The sequence below is a fragment of the Pogona vitticeps genome, chromosome 3 (genome assembly GCF_051106095.1).
Source record: "Pogona vitticeps strain Pit_001003342236 chromosome 3, PviZW2.1, whole genome shotgun sequence".
NCBI lineage: Eukaryota > Metazoa > Chordata > Lepidosauria > Squamata > Agamidae > Pogona > Pogona vitticeps.
Window position 1 is genome coordinate 241,232,731 of NC_135785.1, and position 10,695 is coordinate 241,243,425.

The 10,695-nt window shown below is 44.6% G+C and overlaps 1 protein-coding gene and 1 long non-coding RNA gene across 3 annotated transcripts in view; one reads left to right on the top strand and one right to left on the bottom strand.

Moving 5' to 3' along the window:
• Positions 1-2,920, bottom strand: part of CDK8 (cyclin dependent kinase 8) — a 77,738-nt gene extending 74,818 nt beyond the window's left edge. For both annotated transcript variants that reach the window (XM_020788550.3, XM_020788548.3), the window contains exon 1: positions 2,652-2,920. In XM_020788550.3, the coding sequence (XP_020644209.1) occupies positions 2,652-2,785 (134 nt within the window). In that variant the 5' untranslated portion in view covers positions 2,786-2,920. The remainder of the gene's footprint in view (positions 1-2,651) is intronic.
• A 427-nt stretch (positions 2,921-3,347) lies between these two features.
• LOC140705598 (uncharacterized) lies at positions 3,348-7,626 on the top strand. Its single transcript, XR_012085003.2, has 2 exons — positions 3,348-4,194; positions 7,206-7,626. It is a non-coding gene; the product is annotated as an uncharacterized LOC140705598 (long non-coding RNA).
• The last annotated feature ends 3,069 nt before the right edge of the window (positions 7,627-10,695 follow it).

Sequence of the window (10,695 nt, forward strand, 5' to 3'; positions counted from 1 at the left end):
TCACCCAACTCCCTATTATAATGGCAAAAAGCAGCCACCACTGAAATGTAAAATGGTGACCAGTCAATAAAATTAAATGCTGCTTGGCAAAACAGTGTAAATTTTGTGCACAGCCAACTAGAGAGTCCTCTCACAAAAGATTACACAAAAGGATTTTTACAATTGGATATATGCTGACTCTTACTTGAGGGACGTAGCATAATGGAATGTTGTGTACTGTGTAAGATTAGAAGTACTAAAGAAACCACTAAAAATAAAATCACCGTTACCAAGGAAGCCAGGTATGAACTCAAGAATGTGCTAATAGTAGGTAAGAGACAAGCGGCATTGTTAAAGAAAAGGCCATGCATAGAACTGTAAGAAAATAAGCAGGAAGAGAAAAGGCATATTCTGAAGAACATTTAAGGATCTACCCTCTTATTACTCAAGTAAACTCAGCATCCATCCCACTATAGACATTTTCAAACAGAAAGCTGTTCTAAATTGTAAGAATAATGGAGGTGAAAGTTAGTACCTGATAATTATTCCTGGGTTACTGTGTTAGTCTTCGCCTCCCCCGAACCAAATAAAACATGAGACGTTTTTAAACCAAACAACTTGTCTTCATTTATTAACTTGGGCAAGGGAATAGAAATGTCCACTAATTTGGGAACAAACTTCTCCTGTGGGAGCAACGGCTCATACAGGGGCACCCAGTCTTCATCAAATGGGTTGCTTGACCTCGACGGGATCTATGGTCAATAACGGTGTTGTCTCCTCATACCCTGTATATCCCCAGGGTACATGGTTCTCTGCCCTGGTGGCATCCCAGGGACCTGGTAATAACCCAGTTTTCTCAACTCCTCCAGATGCCATGACTTCTTTTCCTCCCTTTCCTTCTCTATTCGCTTTTTCTCTTCCACCAACTTTCGTCGCCACTCTCTAGTCTCCCTTTCTCCCCAATAAGAAGGCCGAACTGTCATCTCCCTCCTTCTCTTCTCCTCCGCCTCCCTCTTAGTGAGCCGCACCTGCTCCCACTTGCCCGTCCAAGGGTCTTGGATGGACACCCATTCCCATCCTTCCTCCTCAACGTCTCTCCTCCGACTGACCTCCCCCACAGCTCCCTCTTCTGGATCCTTCCAACCTCTTCCCGCCCAAACCTGAGGAGTCTGGGTCGAGATATTTAAGCCCTTCATGCCCCGTTCTAAATCCATAGTGTCCACTGCCTGGTGTAACATCCGGGGTGGGAAAGGCTTGGGAGCTGTCTGGGTGCCCACGGAGGCTCTAGGGCGAGACGGCACTCCCAACATCACCTCACGACCCGGGGTGCGGGTATCACAGTTACTGAATCAACAACTTTACATAAAAAGTGAGTTGTTAATCAAACATGTGGTTGTGAAGAAGATAGAGAACTCAATTGGAAAGGAAGGTGAGAGAAGCAGCACACATGCACACAGTGAATATAACTGAGATGTGAACAACAGAAACAAAAAGAAATGACAAAGGTGACCACAACTAAGCAGAAAACCACATTCTTTGCTTGCAGACATACTACAGTTCAGTCCCCACCACCTTCATTTTAAGGAGCCAGAGATCAAGTGAGCCTTTATGCGACAGAATAGATGGAAGAAGTACTCCAGTCTCCTAAGATAGCTTCCTAAACACATACAGTTCTGACAAAAGATCTGCACTGTAGTATTTTAGAGTTCAGTGAGGTAAGTTTATGGCTGCAGAGCCAGAGGTATAGGAGCTCAGTTCTCCACTGTGCATCCCAGGAAAGCCAGCCTGTGTGTCCTTGGCCAAGCTGCACATTCCCAGGGCAATCCCAGAAGAAGGGAAGAGTAAACCACTTCTGAGTATTTATTTATTTATTTGATTTTTACCCCGCCCCTCTAGACCATGTATACTCTATCTGAAAAACCCTGAAGAAAGTCATCCTAAAACAGAATTAGCTTGATGGCACAGGATGATGATAACGATCATCATTATTAATGTTATTATATACCTGAGAGCATTGCCTGATAACATGGGCTCTGATCCACAGTATCTTGCATATCTTAAACAGAGTCCTGTGCGGCACCTTAAAAACTAACAAATCTATTCGGGATACTGTAGTTTTCTTCAAATAATGGGCTCCAGACCATTGAAAACCCAGCAAATAAAACTTGTAACTCTGAGCAACAAGACTCTGCTGGACCGGACGAGAGGCGGCCACAGCTAATCCTGGGGAAATTGACGACCCAACGAACCTGTTCTCCAACCGAAACACAACGCCCTGAACGTGTCTGCTGCGGGACACCCAGCAGAGCTGCCTTAGGAGAATTCCGCGGGCATAACGGAGCCAGGAGGAGAAGGGAAGAGAAAGTTCCTGCCTCAGACAGAGCCCATCCATTCACACCTCTCGCGCTCCTCGCCTGTGAGCGAGCAGCCAGAGGGAGGGAGGGAAGGAGGCGGACAGACAGCGTGGCAGACGGGAAAGCCGGGGCCGGGGCAGGCGGGGGGGGGGAACTCGTGAGACCGGCGCGGGGAGGCGCCGTTACGATCAAGAGCGGAAGAAAGCGAGAGAACAAGGCAAAAGAGAGAGAAATACATTTGAGGAAAAGGGCGGAGAGGTTTGCCCCCCCTCCTTCCCCGTCTGGGTGAGGGGGGCCGCCCTGCCCGTCCTGACTCACCCGTCTTTCCGCTTGGCCTTGTAGACGTGACCGTAGGTTCCCCTCCCCACCTTGCAGCCCTCGTACTCGAAAAGGTCCTCCACCCGTTCGCGCTCTCCGGTCAGCTTCACCTTAAAGTCATAGTCCATCTTCATTCAGCGCCTGGACTCTCCCTCCGCCGCTGCCTCACACGACACCCCACCCTGCGGAGTCTCCACCCGCCGCAGGCACCAGGGAGGAGGAGGAGGAGGCCCCGACGCCGCCGCGACGCGGACCATCCAGGTGAGGGGGCCGGAGAAAAGGGGGAGGCTGTAGCGGGCGGGCGGGGGGGACGACGAGACGAGGGGCGGAGACTACGGCCGCCGCTGGCTTCCCTCTCTCCCCCTCCTCCCGTTCGCCGCTGCCGCTGCCGCCCTTCCCTCAGCCGGCTTGGAGAGCTAAACTGGCAAGCTGCACAAGTGCCGGTATCTCGCGACTCGCAATACGGCAGCCGCGCTTGACCACACTGCTGAAAAAAAAGGAGAGCGTCGTCGTAAAAATTCTCCCCACCCCTCTCTTTCTCTGGTGGTTCCCACGTGGAATCAACCGGCTTCGAGGCCACGCCTCCTCTTCGCACATTCGCTCGCTCGCTCCCTCCTGCCAAAGTTACCAGTTCCTCTCTCCCAGGGTGCATCGCGTCCTAACGGCCAGCTGGGCTTATGGGAAATGTAGTTCAAATGGCCAATCTTCGCTCCGAAAGCGTTGCCGAAAATAAGCTTTGCCTGTATCTTGGGGAGTCGTAGTCCCGGGCCAACACCGGTAAGGGCCATGTGCGAGGGACGGGTTTAGAGACAGAGGGTTGTAGCTCGAAGCAACTGAGGATGGGTGGCACCAGACATGAATTGAAGCATGATAGGAACTGAAGGCTACCGGTGATGGAAGCTCTGTTGCCATGGGGACCCATTTTGTGTGAAGCGGAAGAAAGGAATGCTTGTTGCTGGATTTAAAGGCGCGGAGAATCACAGTACAGACTATGACTTGAAAAATCGATCAACAACGTAAAATGGAGCATGAATCAAACGGACCGCAATTTTTGTGGCAGCAATTTTTCGAGAGTGACTTCCGTTAGGGCCCTGCCCAGGTTATCATCAAAATCTGGTTTTCTGCCATTGAAAGGCACATTGGTGTCATGAAGAAGGAAAGGACACAGAGTTACATGGGGGTAACAAAGTGTTTGGTCCCATGGCCGCTTTAGGGATTTTCCCGGGGAAGGGGTGCTCTTGAGAGGATGCACCTTGCAGAGATAATGTTGAAGGATTATGAGGGTTGCAGTCAGTGTAAACCATGGAGAACAAAACCAGTGAAGTGGGGATGATGGGAGTTAGAGGCCAGGCACATCTGGAAGGCTACATTTTTCCCCACCAACACTGATCACAGAGGCAAACCAGGCTCCAAACAAGACTAGTTCTTCACTGTTACCTTTCAAACAAAACAGAACCCCCTTGAGGGTATTACAGAAGTAGTTACTGGTGGATGGCCTGTGTGTCTTACTCTCAACATTTGGAAGGGTGGCCCCATACTTCAGGTAGGAACTGTTGATGTTCTCTTTATAAACAGTTAAGCCCAATGTCACATAGCAAGTCACAAGATTTACACTACAGTATCTATAAAAGGAAATGTTTCTCTATTAGTGGCTTATTTTTTTTTTCTACTAATATTGGAAGGTTGAAATGGTGAAGCACACCTGAGACACTACTGTGCGGCCTCTCTTGCCGTGCTATATGTGACTCTGTAGTGCCAGAGTCACATTGCAGATTTCAAAAAAAAGACAGTTTAAAGTGTCATGTCTTGCTCTCATGAGTTGACATCCACTGGACCACCATCTATTGCTATCGCTGTGCCTTTGTTTACGAACATCATGATATGGACACATAAGCGGACAATAATGATTGTTGTTCATAAAACCTCTGAGGTTTCCTTATTCTTCTTTTCTTTATTATACTAAAAAGATCAGAAAAAAACCAGCAAATTTTCCAGTATTACTATAGTTACTAATCATTCTATTCCCTGATTATATTTTTTCATATTCTTTAATCTATGCTTTTTCTTCTTCGTATGATTTTAATCATATTTTAATCACCATATTGTTGTATGTATTATGTATGTGGGGTCTGTGGGATTTAAACTTGTAAACTGCCCATAGTGCTTGCACTAGTTGTGGAATATAAATCAAATAAAAAATAATACACTGCTTTCATAATTTAATTTGTAATGTGATCATACCCTGTTCACCAAAAAATAAGACCTCACCTGAAAATAAGCCCTAGCAGGATTTTTCAGGATGCTCATAATAGAAGCCCTACCCCCAAAATAAGCCCTAGTTAAGTGAAACCCCGTCCTCCAGCATTGTGCAGTAACCAGCAAAAGATGACATGACTGTTTTTGAATAAATGTAGATTGTTGAACATGAAAAAAAGTAAAACATCCCCTGAAAATAAGCCCCAATGCATTTTGGGGGCAAAATTTAATATAAGACCCTGTCTTATTTTAGGGGAAAGAGGGTAGTAGAGAAGGCCTTTGAACCTTGCAATGAATGCAGTCTTTTAACAAAATTCAAAATGACAGTTCTGTCATGCAGGAAAGTTCACATTAATGGAATTTTTAAAACAATCTAATAATAAATAAGAAACAGAATAGTTAAAATTCTATCAAGGAATTGAGGTATAGAAATGGGTATATAGTACATTTAATAGCAGGTCTGTGACTAGCAATACAGTAGATGTTTGTATTTGAGATCTGCTGCCCCCTTTAGTGTATACACCCACATTTTCTAAGCAAAGGCTTGTGTTTTGTGTTGGGGGAAAGCATCCAGACATACTTTTGTACAGTACATGTCTATAACGATGCAGCTAATCTAATGTAAACTGTTTTGTATACCACCTGAAATGAAAGGACGGAGGCCAAAATCATCTACTATGGTATTTTTTATTACTATGTGTGGATGTTAAAGCTGGACTGTGAGGAAAACTGAGAGGGAAAAACTGTTTCATTTGAACACTTGTGTTGTAAGAGAGCTTTATAGATATCATAGATAGATCACCAGAAAGACAAATAAATGGGATCTAGATCCAATCACACTAAACTCTTTCTAGTTACTAAAATGACTAAACTGAGGCTATCCTTGCTTGGGGGCCGTATTATGAGAAGGCAAGATTTAGTGGGGAGAAAATAAGTGAAAGGCAGTAGGGAAACAGAAAGATCGAACATGAGGTGTACTGACCCAATAAATGAGTCACAAACTTTAGTCTACAGAATATAAACAGGATTGTTAAAGATGGGACCGTGTGCCGACTATGTTTTTCGCAGATTTTCCGTTAAAGTTCCCGTAGAATTCCTCGTTCTTGCACGGCAGGAAACGTGAGCTCAATGCGCGCGCATCTTCTTTACCGGAACCATGAGCTGGGGCACCGGCACCCGCCGGTCTGGCATTGGCGTTGCACCTCCGCGTTCGGGAGGTGATTGCGAGTGACCGTGGCTGGCTGGTTACCGTGGCTACGAGGCAAAGAAGGCGTTCGCGTGCTGAAATTAAAGAAAGCCGACCTTTCGTGGCGAATTGCAGTTTAGCCGCCTGGGAGGATGAGGGGGGTCTGTGGGTGTCGCCGCGCAGCCGGTCCTCATGAAATTGCGATCACCGAGCAACCGCCTGCTCTGTCTGCGCACACGTATTCCAGGGCAGTGTGTTCCAGTGATTGCAGCTGAGGCACTCTGATTGGTCACATTCTGCCTTTCCTGCGAATGGGCTGGCTTGGAGTAGTGTCAATCATTCTACCCGCCCTCTGGAGATTCCAACGTAGCCTGGTGCTGAGGGAGGAAGTCGATGGTGCAGCCAAGATGCTGTGATTGCGATTGTGATGTTTTATTGTCATTCAATGATATTTTATGATTTTTGTAAGCCACCCTGAGTAGACACTGTCTAGGGGGGCGGGGTATAAATCAAATAAATAAATAAATAAATTCAGGGATACCCCGGCGGGTAAAAAAGTGATGCTGAGGTGGAGAAAACTCTCTCTTGATGTGTAAGGGTGTTCTGGCACCTTGGAAGACCTGATGCATAAAAGCATATGCTAAGACCAGTCCCTAAATTTGTGATCCCCACCCCCTTAATTCTCTTGTGTAGTCTAAAATGCCACCTCCGGAATTTGGCTTGCAGTAGTGGGTGGAAAGCTAAGACCACCTATGAGCTAAGATTGCCAGTGATGAACCCTAAAATATGTCACACAGCAAAGGAATGGAAAGGCTGGGAAATACATTGTTTGATAGTTGTTGTAAAAAAATGGGTACACATGTTAGAAAGACCTTTAAAATTTGCCATATTTTCTAAATAGATCCTGATTTCTTTTTTCATAAAAGGATTTCTAGCCTTGAAAATTCTGTAAGTAGTAGGCTTTTTAAAAAAAACTTTTGACATGGGGGTAGGGACTGAGAGCTGATCAGAACTGCCTTATTGCCCGCATGCAGCCTGTGCATTACACTTATCCCTGATGTAAGCAATGATTCCTGGAGAATTTATTCTGTGGCTTTTTTTTTTAATTGCAGATTCCTAGACTGAAGCGAAAATTCAACCAGTGACTCCCTGATGGAGTGCCTGAACACATTCCATCATAGAGGAAATTCAACCCATAGTGGACACAGTGGGAATTGAATTTGGAAAGCTGTCTGGACTGCTAAGAATTACATCTGACCCTTCCACTCTGCTGCTGATGGCTGTAAATGTGATAGTGTAAGAAGTTCCTGAGTATCACTGGTCCATCTCCTTCATATTGTCCATACCATCCTGCCCTAACCAGCTACACTTTGCTTGTACTTAACCACAATTCCCATCATCCTCAGCCACCATGGCCTGCAGTCAGAAATGAGAAGAACTGGGTGCAACAGCACATTGCAGAACACATGTTGTCCATTCCTGCTGTAGGTAATAAATAAAATAATCAATAGACATGTTACAAAAATCTAAAAATCTTGTGTTTTCTGTTTTGAGATGGGAAGTATAGCTGAATTGAAACCTGGCCAAAAAGAAGAAGAAGAAGAAGAAGAAGGAAATCTGTGGTGATAGTTTAGTGTAATTTGTGGTTTAAATCAATGAAGATTTCTAAGCGCTACATAAAGCTTAATTGAATTAAAGGTAAAGGTCCCCCTTGACATTTTAGTCAGTCATGTTTGACTCTAGGGGGCGGTGCTCATCCCCGTTTCCAAGCCGTAGAGCCAGAGTTTGTCTGAAGACAGTTTCCGTTGTCACATGGCCAGCGCGACTTAGACTTGGAACACTGTTTACCTTCCCACTGAGGTGGTACCTATTTATCTATTCGCATTTACATGCTTTAGAACTGCTAGGTTGGCAAGGAGCTGGGACAAAGCGACAGGAGCTCACTCCGTCGCGTGGATTCGATCTTACGACTGCTGGTCTTCTGACCCTGCAGCACACAAAGGCTTCTGTGGTTTAGCCCGCAGCGCCACCACATCCCTAATTGAATTAAGTTTTATCTAAATGAGCTTTCATACTTGAGCCAAGTTCCTCCATATAGATACCAATCCTCAAATAACTTACTCTACAAAAAATCTGATACAACAGATTCAAAATCTACAACTTGACTATTATAATATCTGCATGTGTGCCTGTCCACAGCAATTACAGTACTATATTTATATCACCATCCGGGATCTACACCTGTAAAAGCGCATCTATTAAAAGGTCTGTCATTATAGCTATTTTTACTCTAATCCATCTCTGAGCTAGATTAATGGATAGCTCATACTTTTGGCCTTTAGTCTGAATGCTCAAGAAGTGATTCTGTCCCAGTAGAGTGTGTTTCTCTTGATAGCATGATAGGACCATTATTTTTAAAATAATGGGGCAAACCTGGTAAATTTAATTGCACTTTTGTTATTTTAATCCACAACCGAATTTGAGCCAATTCAAGCTTTGATCCTAAGCATGGACTGATGAAAAATCTAATTGTAACTAATGTAACATATTTGAATTACAAATAAATTATGTTGTTGTTTAGTCGTTAAGTCATGTCCAACTCTTTGTGACCCCAAGGACAAGAGAACGCCAGGCCCTCCTATCTTCCACTGCCCCCTGAAGTTTGGTCAAATTCATGTTGGTAGCTTTGATGACACTATCCAACCATCTCGTCCTCTGCCATCCCCTTGTCCTCTTGCCTTCACATTTTTCCAACATCAGCGTCATTTCCAGGGAGTCTTCTCATGAGATGGCCAAAGTATTGCAGCCTGAGATTCAGGATCCGTCCCTTCCAGTGAGCATTCAGGGTTGATTACCTTCAGAATGGATAGGTTTGTTCTCCTTGCAGTCCAGGGGACTCTCAAGAGCCTCCTCCAGCACCACAATTCAAAAGCATCAATTCTTCAGCGGTCAACCTTCTTTATGGTCCAGCTCTCACTTCCATACATCACTACTGGAAAAACCATAGCTTTGACTATGCGGACCTTTGTTGGCAAGGTGATGTCTCTGCTTTTTAAGATGCTGTCTAGGTTTGTCATCCCTTTCCTCCCAAGAAGCAGGTGTCTTTTAATATCGTGGCTGCTGTCACCATCTGCAGTGATCATGGAGCCCAAGAAAGTAAAATCTGTCACTACCTTCATATCTTCCCCTTCTATTTGTCAGGAGGTGATGGGGCCAGTGGCCATGATCTTAGTTTTTTTGATGTTGAGCCTCAGATAATTTGTTGCGCTCTCCTCTTTCACCCTCATTACAAAGTTCTTTATTTCCTCTTCACTTTCTGCCGTCAGAGTGGTATCATCTGCATATGTGAGGTTACTGATTTTTTCCAGCAATCTTAATTCCGGTTTGGGATTCATCCAGCCCAGCCTTTCGCACAATGTATTCTGCATATAAGTCAAATAAGCAGGGAGACAATATACAACCTTGTCGTACTCCTTTCCCAATTTTGAACCAATCCATTGTTCCATATCCAGTTCTAACTGTTGCTTCCTGTCCCATGTATAGATTTCTCAGAAGACAGATAAGGTAGTCAGGCAGTCCTATTTCTTTAAGAACTTGCTATAGTTTGCTGTGGTCCATACAGTCAAAGGCTTTTGTGTATTCAATGAAGCAGAAATCGATGTTTTTCTGGAACTCTGTGGCTTTCTCAATAATCCAGTGCATATTGGCAATTTGGTCTCTAGTTCCTCTGCCCCTTCGAAATCCAGCGTGTATTTCTGGGAGTTCTCAGGCCACATACTACTGAAGCCTACCTTGTAGGATTTTGAGCATAACCTTGCTAGCGTGTGAAATGAGTGCAATTGTATGGCATTGCCCTTCTTTGGGATTGGTATATAGACTGATCTTTTCCAATCCTCTGGCCACTGCTGAGTTTTCCAAACTTGCTGGCATATTAAGTGTAACACCTTAACAGAATAATCTTTTAAGATTTTAAATAGATAGCTGGAATGCTATCACCTCCAGTGGCCTTGTTGTTAGCCATGCTTTCTAAGGCCCACTTGACTTCAGTCTCCAGGATGCCTGGCTCAAGGTCAGCAACCACACTAACTGGGTTCTCCAGGACATCCAAATCTTTCTGATATAATTCCTGTGTGTATTCTTGCCACCTCTTCTTGATGTCTTCTACTTCTGTTAGGTCCCTACCATTTTTGTCCTTTATCATGTCCATCTTTGCACAAAATGTTCCTTTAACATCTCCAATTTTCTTGAACAGATCTCTAGTTTTTCCCTTTCTATTATTTTCCTCTATTTCTTTGCTCTGTTTGTTTAAGAAGGCCCTCTTGTGTCTCCTTGCTATTCTTTGGGAGTCTGCATTCAATTTTCTGTAACTTTCCTACTTTCTTCAGTTTAAGCTTGAGTTTTGCTATAAGAAGCTGATGATCAGAGCCACAATCTGCTCCAGGTCTTGCTTTTGTTGACTGCATAGAGCTTCTCCATTTTCGGCTGCAGAGAACATAATCTGATTTCGGTATTGCCCATCTGGTGATGTCCATGTATAGAGTCGCTTCTTGTGTTGTTGGAAAAGAGTGTTTGTGGTGACCAGCTTGTTCTCTTGACAAAACT